Source organism: Xenopus laevis, chromosome 6L, assembly GCF_017654675.1.
Source record: "Xenopus laevis strain J_2021 chromosome 6L, Xenopus_laevis_v10.1, whole genome shotgun sequence".
NCBI classification, from domain to species: Eukaryota; Metazoa; Chordata; class Amphibia; order Anura; family Pipidae; genus Xenopus; species Xenopus laevis.
In genome coordinates, this window is record NC_054381.1 from 5,621,827 (window position 1) to 5,641,315 (window position 19,489).

At 43.7% G+C, this 19,489-nt stretch overlaps 1 protein-coding gene across 5 annotated transcripts in view; it reads right to left on the reverse strand.

The window, feature by feature from the left end:
• LOC108718675 overlaps window positions 1–16,021 on the reverse strand; it is a 37,911-nt gene extending 21,890 nt beyond the window's left edge. The window contains exons 1-2 of one of the 5 annotated variants that reach the window (XM_041565722.1): window positions 15,592–16,021; window positions 10,346–11,948 (exon numbers count right to left, since the gene is read on the reverse strand). In XM_041565722.1, the coding sequence (XP_041421656.1) occupies window positions 10,346–11,948; window positions 15,592–15,898 (1,910 nt within the window). In that variant the 5' untranslated portion in view covers window positions 15,899–16,021. The remainder of the gene's footprint in view (window positions 1–10,345; window positions 11,949–15,591) is intronic. The other 4 variants (XM_041565721.1, XM_041565724.1, XM_041565723.1 and 1 more) reach the window with 4 other exon arrangements.
• Window positions 16,022–19,489: the final 3,468 nt, after the last annotated feature.

Below are 19,489 nucleotides of genomic sequence, written 5' to 3' on the forward strand. Positions count from 1 at the left end.
GGCTGGGGAGTAACATGCCCCTCACAACCAACAGGTTGGGGATTACTGGTGTAATTAACAAAATAACAGACAGAAATTCTTGGATAACATTTCCTGTAGAACAGAACTGGACTGGTAGGTTACTAGGTAAGTCTCCTGAAAAAAACCAACAGGCTACCAGGTTATTTTTGGCCAGGTTTGCAAGTAATGTTCCTGAAGAATAAAGGAGGTTACTTATTAAAAAAAGAATGTACCAGTTTTCTAGGAAACAGAGATCAGGTTATATCTAGTAGAAGTAAATCTAGAGCAACTGGACTTGCTGAGTAATCATTGAAGATGTGTTCACTACTCATTCAAGCAGCTTCATCAGTTCAACTTTTTGTTCTTCAAGTTCTTAATGAGTAGTGAAACATCTTCAATGATTACGCAGCTCCAGTTGCTCTAGATTTACTTCGACTAGATATACCATGGCCTGGACAAATGAAAACCTTTATAGACCAGGTTACTTGAAGAACATTACTTGGTAATCTGCTCTCTTATTGTAGCATGTTATTAAGTAACCTAGTCACCTAACCAGGTTACCTGATAACATGCAGGAAGAATAGAGAAGGTTACCAAATAAGGTTACTATAGAGGATAACACAACAGAAGAGAGAACCAAGTTCCCAGGTAATTTCTAGGAAGAAGAGATTAGGATGCAAAGTAATGTTCAGAAACATGAGAACGTGTTACCAGATAAACCAAAAGCGAAAACAATTTTACCAGGTAATTTTTAAGAATAAGAGAGTAGGAAGTACTCAGTCGTGTTTCTAAAGAGAAGACCAGGTTACCTCATAACATACTAGAGGTAGAGTGTAGGATATCAAGTGATGTTCCTAAAGAGGAGACTAGTTTACCTGATAACATACCAGAAGAAGAGGGCAGTTACCATTTAACGTGCCTGAAGTGGACACCAGGTTAACAACACAACAGAAGAGAGGACCGAATTACCAGATATGTTCTAGGAAGAGGTCAGTTGGCCAAGTAATGTTCAGAAACATGAGAACAGGTTACAAGATAACTTGTCAGAAGAGAAAACAGAGAATACCAGGTTACCTCATAACATACTAGAGGTAGAGTGTTGGATATAAAATGATGTTCCTAAAGAGGAAACCAGGTTACCTGAGAACATGCCAGAAGAAGAGATGACGATACCCAGTAAAGATTCTGAGGAGGAGACCAAGTTACTTTATGACATACTAGGAAAATATTACTGGGTTACCAGGTAATATCTAGGAAGAAGAGATCATGTTATAATGTTCGTTATAAGGACACCAGGTTACCTGATAACATACCGGAAGAAGAGAGCAGAATACCTAAATTGGACACCAGGTTATCAAATAACAGAAGAGAGGACCAAGTTACCAGGTATGTTCTAAGAAGAGGTCAGGTGGCCAAGTAATGTTCAGAACTATGAGAACAAGTTACCAGATAACTTGCCAGAAGAGAAGACCAGGTTACCGGGTAATTTTTAGGAATAAGAGAGAAAGTTATTCAGTAATTCTTCTAAAGAGACAACAAGGTTACCTAACAACATACCAGAAGAAGAGAGCAGGTTACCAATTAACATTAAAGTTACCAGATATGATACCCAGTGATGTTCCTAAAGAATACTGGGTTACCTTATAATGTAGCATATCAAGTAATGCTCCTAAACAGAAGAACAAACCACCCAATAACATGACAGAAAAAGAGAAGGTTTAGGTAACATTTCTCTGTTGGGGTAACATTTCTAGTTACCTGGTAACATAACTGAAGAAACCACCTTACTGGTCATTGTGCCTAAGAAAAGTAGCAAAAACCTAATTGGGTCTCAATCAGTGGACCAGAACCCAAACTGGACTCTACACCCCACAACTGCCTTTTACCTATATGTCTCTTGCAAACCTTACCTCTTAAAATCTAACCACAACCAAATTTCACGGAGAAAGGTGGAAGTGAGGAAATCATTGAGCCAAGGGCAAGGAGTTTGAGCGAGGTAGGTGATTCTGGATTGAAGATACATCTACACACAACTGCCTAAAACACAAAATGTCCAACCTGGGCTCCTCCAGGTGTCATATAATTGCAAGAGCTAGGGGGGGCACAGGTTATTGTTTAGTATTAGCCAACACTGATAAAACAGACATATCCGTCAGGTTCAAGCCTTGACTCAAACAAGTCTTACAAAGCTTTTAGCTGATCCAGTGGCATCTCCTGATCCAAAACTATTCAGATATGAAACACCTGGTTCTTCATTTGTCTCATCCATGTAAGGAAGAGCGTCAGGCAGACATCGGAAATCACTGCCATTCCCAAGCACAAAAGCGTCTCTGATGACTCACCCCCGGAGGGGAACATTTGGAAACGTTCTTCTAACTTCCTGCTGACGTAACAGGCCAGATGTGGAGGGTCTCAGAGACAAAAGCTTCAGCCTGAGCCCTTGGCCAGGGATTGGGGACATGGTGGACAGAGCTGTGTCTATTGGACGATAACTGTCTTGTCCTTCTCTAAGAACCCATTTATCACCCTACATCATGTCCTCACTGCATTCTATCTCCACAAGGCAGATCTATGGTTTCTATCAGGAAGGTTTTATCTATGCGCTAAAAAAAAAATCTATGGAGCATCCAACAGGACGTCCATGTGCAGGTAGCGCTGTATTCAAGAGAAACTTGCAGGTCTTTTTGCTCCAGAACCTTCATCTATAGGCGCTAAGCCAGGGGCAGAGTGCAAAGTGCAAAAACATAGTGATTTTACATGTATTGTGTTGTGCCTCTCTACTCTGTTGGTATATGGGGCACCTCTCTGCCTTACACCACCCCACTATGCTACTATATGGGGCACCTCTCTGCCATGCATCACCCCCACTATGCTAGTATATGGAGCACCTCTCTGCCTTGCACCACCTCACTATGCTACTATATGGGCACCTCTCTGCCATGCATCACCCCCACTATGCTAGTATATGGGGCACCTCTATACCATGCACCACCCCACTATGCTAGTATATGGGGCACCTCTCTGCCATGCATCACCCCACTATGTTAGTATATGGGGCACCTCTATACCATGCATCACCCCCACTATGCTAGTATATGGGGCACCTCTCTGCCTGGATTTTTTAGGTATGTCCTTTCATTGGCTGGGGAACTGTATGGGGGCTATGTTTTTGTGTTATATTAATGAATAAATGAATATACGTCAGTAGAAAGTAGAAATAGATTGGTGATTACCAACTGGAACTGTCTCTTATGATTCCCTGGGAGACTCTGGCACAAGGATGGATCCCAAAAATGTATCTGAGACTCTCTGAGAGGCAGCGGAACAACAGACCGAGGGCCAATCTCTGCAGCAGAAAAGTCTGACGCACTCCAAACCACAAGCATCCCACGTACGTCCCCACGAAAATGCAGATATAATGTGGGGGGTGCTGGATACATATATACATATATATATACTGATTGTACATACATCATTGATTAAGCCATCACATAGCATTTGCACCCAGCAAAACCAAACATGTGCCAGACAATCCATTCCACAGCAAAGAACTACCAGACTAAGTGCTTTACCTGCCAGTGAGCTACTAACTGTCATTATATAGTATTGTCATGTACTGATGTGTTTGTTTTTGGGTCAAAAACAACACAAGGACAGTTGTAGGGTCACGAACCTCATCATTATCTTTGATACCCCGGCCAGCATATAGTACAGCCCAGTGTTCTGAACCATAGGCTCACTGTCCCATTCTATTCTCCTGGACCTCTCCCTGGAATGAAAATAACCCTCTCTGAGTGTGTCCCCTAGTGGTCAGGTTGGACCCCGCGCCACAGGGAGAATTCCATTGGTTGAAACTATTGTTGATGGGGTCAGAACCTTTTCAGGTGTCTTCTCCTTCCTGTAGAACCAATACATGGGCATTACAGAAGACAAGTGGTCACTTCCCATATACAGATGCCCCTTGCTTTCCCTCAGGTTTCCATGCCAACTTCACTGTCACTCTTAATGCTCAGTAAGTTGGGCATCTCATGCCAAACCTGCCTCTAATATCAGGTCAGCCGTGTCTCTCTCACAGTCACTGAGGTCTCTTCCTCTAATATATATATATATATAATACACAAAAGCTATGAATATCTTGTAAATTATATCCTTATAAACGGTGAGTTCTGATGTCATCAGTTATAAACGGTGAGTTCTGATGTCATTTCTGTCACATGACTCATTGAAATTTGTTGCAAAATATGAGGATATTAGAAGTTACCTCGGAGTTCCATGACCTGTATAAAAACACTCGGCCTTCGGCCTCGTACTTTTATATGGTCATGAAACTCCTCGGTAACTTATAATATCCTTATATTTTACAAGAGGGGGTACTTTATTCACTATATATATATATATATAACCAAAATATTGGGCAACAGGTCCTTCTTTATTGTATCTCCTACCAAAAGTCAAATATGACTATTTCTGTAGCTGCACTTAGTCTTTCTGTGCCTATTGAGGGCTAATGGCTGATGTTATCAATAGATGTGAGAAATAATGAGCTGTAGCCTCCGAGGGCTTTCAGGGCTATTGATCCAGCGAGGCGGCTGCCTATTGCCCCAGGGACAGATCTGAATGGGATCAGGAACAATATTACTTCTGGCTCAGAGAGCTTGCGCTTCACTGCAGCCTTTTGGTTCATTTTCCTCTATACATTATATCCCTATGCAGAAAGTAGCAGATTTAACATGTATGGGGGGAACTAAAGTTAACTGCACCTCTGAGCAGGGGCCCCATAACCTGCCACATGGGAAGGTCCAGGGTTAGAGGAGAGAGAACCTGTTGGACCCAAGCACTTCAGCAGCTCAGGACTATTCCAATGAGCCCTTTCTTATTTGCAGCGTATGCTGAGTCAACTCCTATTATATTTATCCCTATGTACAAGTTCATAAGCTGACTGCCCTACAGTAATGAACCCATCCTATGCTGATAGTGACATCCCCTTTCCTCCAGTCTCCATGGTTACTCTGTTAATGCAATAAGTTAAAAGCGTGCTGTCCCCGAGTGAGTAGCGGAGCCTGGGGGGGGGGTGTATAAGGTGATGCTGCTCAGGTAACAGATGTTGAACTGCACGTATGAGGCCCGGGTAGTGCCAGCGGGAATGGGAGGTTGGTATTGATCAGAGGGACTGGAGGCAAAACGTGTTTCTAATTAGTAAGATCAACATCTCCGGCTGGGGGGTTCCAGTAAATCTTTCTGTACAGTCAGCACTTCGTCCTGTGCCCATATGTGCCCATTATCTGCCCTGCAGAGCCCAGTGCCAAGGACTGGAGGGCACACACATGCCACTGGAACCTGCCACTCTATCATGGGAAGGACAGAACAGCTTGCCCTTAGTTTGGGGGGGCTGCTGCACTGCTTCCCAAGTACAACCCCAATACCCAAATAAACCCCATCCAATTACCTTCTAGGTCCCAATGGCCTTGTGGCTGCCCCTAGTGGTGACAAGATGCACAACACATGGACAAACAAAGAGAGAAGCTACAGAATGTAAGCACACGGGGAGAATGGGATTCAGCACTGCTTTATCTTGTTACCTGTACAGCAGCCCTTCTGTATATCTGTATTATCTTCTGTGGCTCTGATTATCCCACTGGCTGTTCGTTTGCATGGCTAGATGCCCCCAGTGACCACAAGCCCAAGTCACTTCAAAGCAAGAAAAAACTTCTATCATATACGCAAAAAACTATACCCTCATGTTGAAGTGTATGAAAATGGGGAAACAGTATGGCAGCTCCTACCTGAGAGAAATATATATATATATAATATATATATATATATATATTTTCATAACAGACTGCACCTCATGTCAGATAAGCCATTTTATGGCTGCCCCTGTGCACGGAGATAATTAGTGTGTAGTCCAATCAAGAAAAACCAGCACCAAGGGACTTTAAATATGAAAAAAATTTGTATCTAAAACATATGTATCACTGACGTTTCGGTCCCTATTGGGACCTTTTTCAAAAAAAGGTCCCAATAGGGACCGAAACGTCGGTGATACATATGTTTTATATACAACTTTTTTTCATATTTAAAGTCCCTTGGTGCTGGTTTTTCTTGATTGGACTATATATATATATATATATAAAGAGTCCAAACTGGCGCACTCCACAATAAATGATTGAATGCCTTGGTGCTGGTAAAACTTACGTGTATTCAATGAAACAAAAGACCGCATTCACAGGACTTATCATGATAAGTCCTGTGAGTGCGGTCTTTTGTTTCATTATATATATATATATATATATATAGTGAATAAAGTACCCCCTCTTGTAAAATATAAGGATATTATAAGTTACCGAGGAGTTTCATGACCATATAAAAACACGAGGCCGAAGGCCGAGTGTTTTTATACAGGTCATGGAACTCCGAGGTAACTTATAATATCCTCATATTTTACAACTGGGGGTACTTTATTTATTATAATACACAAATTTTAGTGAGTCATGTGACAGAAATTACATCACTACTCACCGTTTATAACTGATGACATCACTACTCACCGTTTATAAGGATATAATTTACAGGATATTCATGGCTTTTGTGTATTATATATATATACACACACACAGAGAAAGGGAATGAACAACAATAGAGAGAGGGGTTGTTCCCCACGTGGAGCTTTTGTGTTTATTGAGATGCCTCAGACTAATATTGATGTTCTTATGTTGTTTTGCAGTAGACAATGTTAATAACCCACAGCTGTCAGAGAATCAGATCCTTCTTGGGACCCACAAGATTCATCTCTCACCTTCCTTGTGACCTTCAGTTACATCTTCCCTGGCACCACTTGTCAGTCTCACTAGAGACTCAGTGCCCCCCAATATGTACTGACGGTACTACTGGTACAAGGGTAACATTATCCCTGTGTGCTCCCCTTTTTAATTTAAAAAATCCATGAGTCCTAAATGATGGGCTGAACTGATGTTCTTTCATCTCACTGTCCTACAGGAAAGAACTCATGTATTATAAGGGATAATGTACCCCCTACTGTAAATGATAAGGATATTAGTAGTCACTGAGGGGTTGTTCTGTGACCATATAAAGGCACAAGGCTGCAGGCTGAGTTATACAGGGAACTCTGAGTATCACTCATGTATTATAAGGGATAATGTACCCCCTACTGTAAATGATAAGGATATTAGAAGTCACTGAGGGGTTGTTCTGTGACCATATAAAGGCACAAGGCTGCAGGCTGAGTTATACAGGGAACTCTGAGTATCACTCATGTATTATAAGGGATAATGAACCTCCTACTGTAAATGATAAGGATATTAGAAGTCACTGAGGGGTTGTTCTGTGACCATATAAAGGCACAAGGCTGCAGGCTGAGTTATACAGGGAACTCTGAGTATCACTCATGTATTATAAGGGATAATGTACCCCCTACTGTAAATGATAAGGATATTAGAAGTCACCCCGGAGGGTTGTTCTGTGACCATATAAAGGCACAAGGCTGCAGGCTGAGTTATACAGGGGACTCTGAGTATCACTCATGTATTATAAGAGATAATGTACCCCCTACTGTAAATGATAAGGATATTAGAAGTCACTGAGGGGTTGTTCTGTGACCATATAAAGGCACAAGGCTGCAGGCTGAGTTATACAGGGAACTCTGAGTATCACTCATGTATTATAAGGGATAAAATGTACCCCCTACTGTAAATGATAAGGATATTAGAAGTCACCCCGGGGGGTTGTTCTGTGACCATATAAAGGCACAAGGCTGTAGGCTGAGTTATACAGGGGACTCTGAGTATCACTCATGTATAAGAGATAATGTACCCCCTACTGTAAATTATAAGGATATTAGAAGTCACCCCGGGGGGTTGTTCTGTGACCATATAAAGGCACAAGGCTGCAGGCTGAGTTATACAGGGAACTCTGAGTATCACTCATGTATTATAAGGGATAATGTACCCCCTACTGTAAATGATAAGGATATTAGGAGTCACTCAGGGGTTGTTCTGTGACCATATAAAGGCACAAGGCTGTAGGCTGAGTTATACAGGGGACTCTGAGTATCACTCATGTATTATAAGGGATAATGTACCCCCTACTGTAAATTATAAGGATATTAGAAGTCACCTCGGGGGGTTGTTCTGTGACCATATAAAGGCACAAGGCTGCAGGCTGAGTTATACAGGGAACTCTGAGTATCACTCATGTATTATAAGGGATAATGTACCCCCTACTGTAAATGATAAGGATATTAGAAGTCACCCCGGGGGGTTGTTCTGTGACCATATAAAGGCACAAGGCTGCAGGCTGAGTTATACAGGGAACTCTGAGTATCACTCATGTATTATAAGGGATAATGTACCCCCTACTGTAAATGATAAGGATATTAGAAGTCACTGAGGGGTTGTTCTGTGACCATATAAAGGCACAAGGCTGCAGGCTGAGTTATACAGGGAACTCTGAGTATCACTCATGTATTATAAGGGATAATGTACCCCCTACTGTAAATGATAAGGATATTAGAAGTCACTGAGGGGTTGTTCTGTGACCATATAAAGGCACAAGGCTGCAGGCTGAGTTATACAGGGAACTCTGAGTATCACTCATGTATTATAAGGGATAATGTACCCCCTACTGTAAATGATAAGGATATTAGAAGTCACTCAGGGGTTCTGTGGCCAGATAAAATGAAACTCTGTGCCAACATAACTGCTGCTAATTGTTTTAACAAGAGGTGGATAAAGGACCCCTGGAGTATTCCTCTGCTCTGCTGTGCAGTTTGGTAATGATGGGACTGGCCGTGCAGCTCAGTCTCTTTACTATGAGTGTAACCAGATTCTGGGAATTCTTTCCACATGAAACAGGCAGAACCGCAAAAAGGAAATTAAAAGTGAAATTGGAGAATTTCCTTTGGAAATCTGGAAAGCGTGAGGAGTGCATGGAATCTTCTCATGGAATCACAATACAAAATCTGGGTCGTAGTCTGTTTAGTAAAGTATTAAAGGGGCAGTGCGGCTAATCATGTCCTATGGTAACAGACTTAGCCATTCAACTAGGACTTTTTTTCTGCAACCCCTTGGGATGTCAGACAATAGAATAGGGGGAATAGGAATGTCTAATTTGTCTGACTCCAAGCAAAGCACTAAAATGGAACTTTATAATACAACATTATATTTACTAGTTAATGCAACATCTAAAACTGGAAAAGGACAATATAGGGGGTCATTTATAACAACCCCAAGCAAAAGTGCAAGAGCATAAGAGTCTGCCCCTTAGATCTCATGCAGAGGTCACTTCTGCTCAGGGCGGGTGTCAAACGCAGGCAGGAGAGTGTTCATGGGGGTGACAACAGGTCTCTGTGTAATGAAATGGGGCGCAGCAAAATGCAGCAATTCATTTAGACCCTAAAGTAGGGTGCTGAGAGCGAGAGGCAGATTGTGCCTGGGTTTTGCACTTTGCACCCAGCCTTCCAGTTTATTAATGACCATATAGTAGGTTTAACCACAGAGCTGGCAATCTGATGTGCACATGCCATGTTGGACCACACCCAGGTCAAAGATTTCCAAAACAGATGCATATTGGGCAAGTCGCTATCCATGGCAAATGTCCGGAGCCAAATGGTTTGGGTTCAATCAGAAACTGGAACCAAAAGACAGAGCAGAGTAGATGAGAAGATGGGGCACAAGAGACTGTGAGGGGTCAAACTAGGGGAGAAGAATAAGGGGAATGAGACAAAGGCTGAGAAGAACAAATGAGAAAATAAACCTGGGAACAATTACAGGGGGAAGGAAGGGGAAAAAGAGAGGAAAAGAAGAGAAGAACGCAAAGGCAAAAAAGAGAAGAAGGAATGAGAGGAGGAAACGTCAGGGAGAAGGAGGAAGAGAACGATTGACTATAGAGAACAGAGAGCATTGCCAGGCCAAGGTGGAATGGCACCCAAGACAAGCCGCCCATGAGCTCATGCCCCCCACCCTCTGAAAATCTGACGCCCAACTAGGACCCTAAACTAGACGCCAGCAGACAGAATAAAACTTTGCCTCGCGCCCCACACTGTTGCACCCCAGGCATGTGCCGCTTCTGCCTCCCCCCGACCCTGAGAAAAGGGGGAACAATCATAGAAGAACAATTGGTCACTGTTTTTGATGCGTCAATGGGTTCAATAACCCAACAATGAATTGCACCCAACCCCAAAGAGGCAAATAGAAAGAATAGGGGCTCCTGATATCAAACTCTAGTGGCCCCTAAGGGCCTCCAACCCAATGCACATTGTGACAATACTTGTAATTGGCTTGCTAAGCCATGAATCTATTTTAAGTAGGTTTTCATGCATCTGCCTTACCTGCAAAAAGCCCCCGTGTTCTCCACAATGTAGCACTGCCCCCCGTTGTAGCAGTAGGTGGGGTAGATCTCACACACTGACTTGCAGGAGTTGTTGCGCCGCACATATCCGTTCCTGCACTCGGAGCTGCTGTCATTTGACGCTGTTTGAGACAAATCCTTGTTAATGTCTGGGTGGAATTTAGGGTGTACGTCCCCACCATACAGGATAAAGGTTTGATGAGGGGTGTGTTGTCTACCAGTGGGCTTCTCGTCCACCATTATAGTCTGTAGTTTTGGGGTAAGAGTAGCAGCTTTGGGGGCATTTGCTACATCTCTTGCCCTGGTATCTTCATCATCTATGTCATCCGTATCTTCAATATCATCGTCATCGTCGTCATCTTCAATAATCCCTTCATCATCTCCATCCGCATAGAAAGATGTGGTGGGGTAAAAATCAGATTCGTCAAAAGGTGTGAAGTCATCATAAAGTTCTGGCATGGGCCATGGGACTTTCTTGTCATGGTTTTTCTTGGTAGAGTCTCCACCAGGGATGGAGGAACCAGGGAAGTGGCCCAGACCACCATGTCCGTCTATGTTGAACAGATCATAATAATCAAAGTTAATAAGGTCATCAACTGAATGATCCGGTGGAGCCTCAGAGGCCTTGTCTTGACTGACCGGTGGAACACTGGCATGAGGGGGACTTTCTGTTTTATCAGTAACCATGGTGATGTCTGTGGTCCCCTGAGCTCCCTGCGCAGTCAACGGATCAGAGGCTCTTTCTGAAACCGTATAGGACCCCTGATCTTTTTCTTTTCTAGAATTTTGGCTGACTTGGCCACGATGGTCAGTATCTGAAGAGGAAGGAGACTGAAGAACGGCTTCCCTGGAGACTTGCAGAAGATGGTCAATTTCGGCTGAGTCTGGGCTGATGGCTTTGTCCGTTGAGGGGTTCACAAGCCCCTTGCTGAATGTGATGGTCGTCTGTGAGGGTGAGGCGGTAGCCCTGTCTATAAACTCATCCAAATCCCAATCTTTCCCCAGGGAGCTCTGATGCGTTACCTGACGTCCTTGCTCTTGAACATGGTGGTCTCCACTCCCAGCATCCTCTTGGCTTTCTGTAGCTGAAACAATTCCACTTTTAAGTAATCTCTTTCTGATTTCCAAATCCAAGGCTTCCCGGCTAAAAGGCCAGACCATACCAGTAACTGGTTCCTCATCCTCCCCATGGTTCTCTGCCAGTAATGACCTCACGGGTGGTTTCCGAACAATGTCTTCCCCTCTGCAACCCTCACAGGTTGATGACCCATTGTTCTCAAGAGCAAGCCCACTCGGATTGAGTTGATGAGTGCCATCTGTAGATGAGAGACCACCAGCCACTTGGCTAGCTGTTGTACTTCCATCAAAGCCCTCTGCTCCAGTTGACAGGCTCCCCTGTGATTTTTCAGCTGTGGTTGGGCTCCAGGAACTTGTCTCACCTACAAAGTCTTCTCCTCCAGACTTTGATTCAACATCAACTTTTTCATTCAAAATGATTCCCTCTGCAGTTGGTTGGTTGTAGGAATAGGTTGTGGGATCCACCTCCAGACCAATGGTCTCCATGCCTGTTCCATTTTTAGGTTCTGCGTTCCAGGTGGTTGAATAGGGGGTAAAAAATGAGAAAGAGAAGAAAGAGTAAGAGGTGACACATTGTCATGTATTATAGTTACATATAATGGGCTGGCAACTGGGAACCAACCAGATGTTCAACCACCTGTAAGTGGAATTCTGGGAGTTGCAGTCTACTTTAATGTGGGGAATGCACTGGCCTTTTGGTTTTATGTACATGAGGGTGACAATTAAGGTAATAGAAAGATTAGAAGAAAGGTTTGCCAAGCTGAGGATATAATTGCTGTGCTGTATAATATATATAAGGGCACACCAACAAACGACAAGGTTTTATGTTAAAGTGCATTTTTTTGTAAAAGCATGGACAGGGAAATTCTTTTCCAGGTTGTATGGGCTGTTCTAGTAGATTTCTTCAAGGAAGGGCCGGATGCTCTTCTAAACAGAACTCAGGTATCTATACAAGAGCAATGCTGACTAGTCCAGGGGGCTGTAGGTAGCAATTAGGTTACAGCCTGATGGTTATATTTGTTTTAATTCAACCTCAACATCTATGTACATAATGAATGGAAAGATTAGGAAGGCTGCTCTCTGTATAATAGCCTCCCCTCTATACATTGAATGAAATTAGACCCCTATAGACTTATTATATCTAATGAAATGGTTCAGTCCAGGAAGCAGTTAATACACAATCATATCCCCCTTGCCTATAGGTAGAAATAAAGCTTTATAGAGATGTAAACAGGTGGGCTGTGAAGGTGCTACGAGCGGCCATTGCTGGGCTATGAGGATAAACATGGCTGAGGCCATTAGACATTCAGAGCATGTGCTGGAGCACTCGCATTGGTTACCAGCTCCCTCTCTGCCTAGTTACCGGCTCCACAAAGGCAACTCAATGTCTGCTCCTCCTCTGGAATCTACTGCCCCACAATGGCCAATCAGCACCGCCATTAGAAACACCCAGGAGGCATGCTGGGACTTGTAGTCCAACTACAGCCAGGCTACAGATGAACAAGGGCACTGGATTGAGGGCAGATGATTAATAAATACTAGATATTACCAGTATATTATATATGAGCTCTCCCTCTGTTGTTTGACTGTAATTCCCAGGCTATAGGGGGGGGGGTGCTGGATGTTGAAGTTAAACAATAGCTGGGGGGGGCAGACATTTGGGATTTGGGGGGACACAATACAGATTTTATATACAATCAATATATTTTTGAATATAAAATTATCCAAGACCCCCCCCCTCTATAGGTTGGAATGTCCCATATGATGGTAAAATTCCTACACATCCCCGGTAACATCAGGCCGACAGGGGGGGGGGACTGGAGGAGCGATTCAGTTAACCCTTTTCTCCCCGCGCACCTGCTCTCTATGGAAGGGCTGCTCCTGCTGCAAGGAATGGAGTTGCTAGAACAATCAGCGGTGCAGCACACATGGGGTTAATGAATACACCCCCCCTTATTGTGGACGGCAGCTTGGGGCTCATGTAACCCTTTCCATGGCCTTTTTTTTTAATTCACATGCCCCTCCCCAGCACTGACATACGATCTTTCCATCTATTGTGCAAATACCCATTGTGTATATGTTTATATAGTGAATAAAGTACCCCCTTGTAAAATATAAGGATATTATAAGTCACCAAGGAGTTTCATGACCATATTCGGCCGAGTGTTTTTATACAGGTCATGGAACTCTAAGGTGACTTCAAATATCCTCATATATTGCAACAGGGGGTTCTTTATTTATTATAAAACACACATTTCAGTGAGTCATGTGACAGAAATGACATCACTACTCACCGTTTATAACTGAGGACATCAGAACTCACCATTTATATGGATAGGATATAATTTACAAGATATTCATGGGTTTTGTGTATTATATATATATATATATACATACACAGGAATATCCTTATAAACGGTGCTTAGTGATGTCATCTGTTATAATCGGAGCTTAGTGATGTCATTTCAGTCACATGACTCACTGAAACTTGTGGATTATAATAAATAAAGTACCCCCTTCGGCCTCGTGTTTTTATATGGTCATGGAACTCCTTGTAACTTATAATATCCTTATATTTTACAATAGGGGGCACTTTATTCACTATATATTCCTCCCTTACACACACACACAGACCCATGAGTGAGACAGATGAAACAGCCTGGAGTACATGTGGCCCAGATCATTCCATTTACCTGTGTCTCTATGATCTGTTCATCTTGATATGTAGCACGTGTGTGTGTGTGTGTGTGTGTGAATAGACATGAGTGTGTCAGTGTGAGACAATAGGATTTTGGACAGTGTCCATATCAGCTGACAGTTGCATGCAGAGTAGTATGGCAGCACCAGCATATGAAGCCAACTGTTCCCTGTCAGTCACACAGAGCAGAAGCAGCTCCTAAAACTGACAGTCCATCACCCCACACTGTCACTTCCACCTCCATCCACAATTTCTGCCCCCCAAGTTCTTACAACAGCCACAACATGGGTAAGGGGCAATAGCCCAAAATACCCTCCACTCAGCTGCCCCGGCAGGTGCAATTTGGGCACAATGACAAGATGTACAGTTTATAATTATATATATACGGGGAGATGGAACTGATGTGGGTGGCAGTGAATATATTATACACAGGGGTCAGTGCATGGGGCAACAGTGACTATATACATGGGCTAGTAATGGGGCAATAGTGACTATATACATGGGCTAGTAATGGGGCAATAGTGACTATATACATGGGCTAGTAATGGGGCATAGTGACTATATACATGGGCTAGTAATGGAGTTATAGTGACTATATACACAGGCTTGTAATCGGGCAATATTGACTATAACAGTTAAATTATATACACAGAGTATCAATAATATATATATATATATATATATATATATATATATATATGTGTGTGTGTGTGTGTTTAAGTATGTATCGGGGTGTCAGTGTAGAGATATACAGATATATATATGGGGTGTCAGTGTAGAGATATAATATATATATATGGGGTGTCAGTGTAGAGATATAATATATATATACGGGGTGTCAGTGTAGAGGTATATATATATATATATATATATATATATATAGATATATAGATATATATATATATATAAATGGGGTGTCAGTGTAAAGATATACAGATATATATATGGGGTGTCAGTGTAGAGATATACAGATATATATATGGGGTGTCAGTGTAGAGATATACAGATATATATATATGGGGTGTCAGTGTAGAGTATAATATATATATCTATATATATATATATATATATATATATATATATATATATGGGGGTGTCAGTGTAGAGGTATATATATATATATATATATATATATATATATATATATATATATATAGATATATAGATATATATATAAATGGGGTGTCAGTGTAAAGATATACAGATATATATATGGGGTGTCAGTTATATATATATGGGGGTGTCAGTGTAGATATATACAGATATATATATGGGGGTGTCAGTGTAGAGATACAGATATATATGGGGGTGCCAGCAGAATAAGGGGAATAAGGGAACTAATAAGGGGAATAATAAGGGAAATAATAAGGGGAATAATAAGGGAACTAATAAGGGGAATAATAAGGGAAATAATAAGGGGAATAATAAGGGAAATAATAAGGGGTACGTACCTGCTCGGAGGAGGAGGATGAGGGGACACAGCAGGGCAGCCAGGCTCCAGTATCTCAGCCAGGAATCCATAGTGGCCAGTGGGGAGATCACAGAGGGTGAGAACTGGGCAGGGTCGGCGCCACCGGGATTAGAGTCTCCGCCCGGACATGATGCTCCCGACACACTGAGCAGCGGGTAGAGCAGAGCCCAGAGCCCAACAGCAGCCTCACTCCTCCTATAGACTGGGAGGGACCGGGGGAGGGGGGGCTGCCAGAGAGATGTGGGGGCTTCACTTCTCTGTCCTTCTCTCCCTCCCACCGACCCCATCTACTGGCCGTATTCACTGCTCTTTCATTAACTGCCCCTTATTATACTGCGACTGTATCGCTGCTCCCAGAACACTCCCGACATCCCTCCTTTAGACGATTCGGCCGATTATCTGCCCGTGTGTGGGGGCTCCCGAAGGGTCCTCCCATCGATATGGCCAGATATTGATCGGTCAAATTAAATTTTTTACACAATCCAGGAGCGCATCGGCTAGTTGATATGACCCTGCGACCCGTTGGAGCCCATTCGTAGTATTGTAATCTGATCGTTCGGCCCCAGGGCCGTTAGTGGGCATATCGGGTTAAGATGCACTTGTTTAGCGACCTTGCCAGACAAGCAGATCTTATAGTGTATGGCCACCCCATACCCCCCATACACTGACACTGGTACTGACACTTACAGACTGGCACCTGGGCAAGGGATTGATGGAGAATCAGGGATAACAGACATATATAATTATTATACAAAGGGAACTGTGTCTCACGTGGGTGAGTGGGCAGTGCCAGGCTGTGGGCAGTACATGGAGATTGACTGTATAAGAGGACTGTACCAGTGTGGGGGTGAGTGGGCAGTACATGGAGATTGACTGTATAAGAGGACTGTACCAGTGTGGGGGTGAGTGGGCAGTGCCAGGCTGTGGGCTCTAATCTCTCATGTAAATAGTCTGTAGAAGGAGCCAGTGAGTGGGGGTTGCTGATGGCAATGCCAGGCAAGTGGCAGCTGCTGTGTAATGTGATGCAGATCTTGGGAGACAGTCAATGTTGTGAGTGTGTGGGGTGTATGGAGTCTGCCTGTTCCTTCATAACAAACAAACCCTCCAACGCAAATGAGCGACCCCCTCAATTCAGGGCTGGAATAAAGACTTGGAAGTGTGTGGGCTCCCAGAGCATTTGGAGCATTCTAGAGCACTCCAGAACCAGGGCTCCTACTAATTGGCATTGACTGGAACTGACTGGTATTCACTGGTATTGACTAGTACTGACTGATATTGACTGCTACTGACTGGTATTGACTGATACTGACTGGCATTGACTGGTACTGACTGGCATTGACTAGTACTGACTGGCATTGACTGGTATTGACTGATACTGACTGGCATTGACTAGTAATGACTGCCATTGACTGGTATTGACTGGTATTCACTGGTACTGACTGGCATTGACTGGTACTGACTGGCATTGACTGCTACTGACTGCCATTGACTGCTACTGACTGGTATTCACTGGTACTGACTGGTATTCACTGGTACTGACTGGCATTGACTGCTACTGACTGGCATTGACTGGTACTGACTGTCATTGACTGGTATTGACTGGCATTGACTTGTACTGACTGTCATTGACTGGTACTGACTGGCATTTACTACTGGCTGGCATTGACTGGTACTGACTGGCATTTACTACTGGTTGGCATTGACTGGTACTGACTGGCATGATGCTCTACACTCCCCTGGCACCTGAATATCAGCACCTGTATCAGGAGGATTGTGCCATTGATATTTAATGCTGCTGTAGGATCTGTTTGCAAAGGGATCACTTTTGCTGGAGGTGGGATAATCCCATTTATAAAGTGAATAAAAATTTCTAGTGCTTGAAACATAGATGATCTGAGAGTTGCAGTTTAGCATCAGCCATTCTTATTGTGTTCTGATCCTTTAGTAAAGCAGCAGCTCCCAGTCCAGGTGCCGTATACATTGTATATACATTACATTGTGCAGCTGTGAGTTCCAATACAGGGTCCACATTCCTTCTCACTGTCGGCTCAGGGCCCAGGGGAGGGAGACTAAGGGAATTTCTGGGAACAGGTTGGGAGCAGCTGGTCTCCTCTCTCATCCCTGAACAAAGAGCCGTCATCCTCCTCATACACAGACTGACTGGGGCACATCCAGGCCAGGAGACCGGGGGGGGGGGGGGCTGAGGCTTGTGTGAGGCTTGTGTTACCTGCACGAGGGGGGGGGACAGAGCCTGCACAATAGAGCCCTGCATTCATTAGCCTACAATTAACTGCCATTAGCCAACTGCCCCCCCCCAGAACATTTGTTATATGCAACAGCAAGATTCATGGCACCTCACATTTATATGAATTCTACACCACCTGGGCAACTAAACTGCTGTACAACTGAACTGAATGAGGTCTCACCAAGTGGATTCTGCCCTGGGTCCCACCACCCCCACTGGACTGAGAGATGCTTCATTGCCTTGTTATGTCTTCTCATAAAGAGCAAGAGGACAACATGGAGACAGCAGAGTAAGATGGAGACAGTAGGGCAAAAAGATGGAGACAGTAGGGCAAGATGGAAAGATGGAGACAATAGGACAAGATGGAGACAAGATGGTGACAGTAGGGCAAGATGGTGACAGTAGGGCAAGATGGAGACAGTAGGGCAAGATGGAGACAGTGAGGCAAAAAGATGGAGACAGTAGGGCAAAATGGAAAGATGGAGACAATATGGTGACAGTAGGACAAGATGGAGACAGTAGGGCAAGATGGAGACAGTAGGACAAGGAGGAGACAGTAGGGCAAGATGGAGACAGAGGGACAAAAAGATGGAGACAGTAGGGCAAGATGGAGACAGTGGAGCAAAAAGATGGAGATAGCAGGGCAAGATGGAAAGATGGAGACAATAGGACAAGATGGAGACAAGATGGTGACAGTAGGGCAAGATAGAGACAGTAGGACAAGATGGAGACAGTAGGATAAGATGGAGACAGTAGGACAAGATAGGGACAGTAGGACAAGGTTGAGACAGTAGGACAAGATGGAGATAGTAGGGCAAGATGGAGACAGTATGGCAAGATGGAGACAGTAGGACAAGATAGGGACAGTAGGGCAAGATGGAGACAGTAGGGCAAGATGGAGACAGTGGGGCAAAAGATGGAGACAGTAGGGCAAGATGGAGACAGCAGGGAAATATGGAGAGATGGAGACAATAGGACAGGATGGAGACAATAGGACAAGATGGTGACAAGATGGAGATAGTAGGGCAAGATAGAGACAGTATGGCAAGATGGAGACAGTAGGACAAGATAGGGACAGTAAGGCAAGATGGAGACAGTAGGGCAAGATGGAGACAGTGGGGCAAAAAGATGGAGACAGTAGGGCAAGATGGAGACAGCAGGGAAATATGGAGAGATGGAGACAATAGGACAGGATGGTGACAGTAGGGCAAGATGGGGACAGTAGGGCAAGATGATGATCGTAGGACAAGATGAAGACAGTAGGGCAAGATGGTGACCATAGAAGAAGATGGAGACAGTAGGGCTAAATGGTGACCGTAGGACAAGATGAAGACAGTAGGACAAGATGGAGACAGTAGGACAAGATGGTGTCAGTAGAGAAAGATGATAACAATATGGCAAGATTTCACTGTTAGGGCAAGGTGGCAAAAGTACAACAAGATGGTGACAGTGTCACTTAATATCAGTTAAGTCCTTCAGTTGTTGTGCAACTCCAGCAGTGTTTTGCGGTCCATCACTTATACTTTATATAATTATCTGGGCCCCACAAAATGTGTGGTCTCTTCTTTAGTAATGGAACCACATATCCCAGCAGCCACTCAAGCACAGTGGATGATACAGCTATTATGGAGGC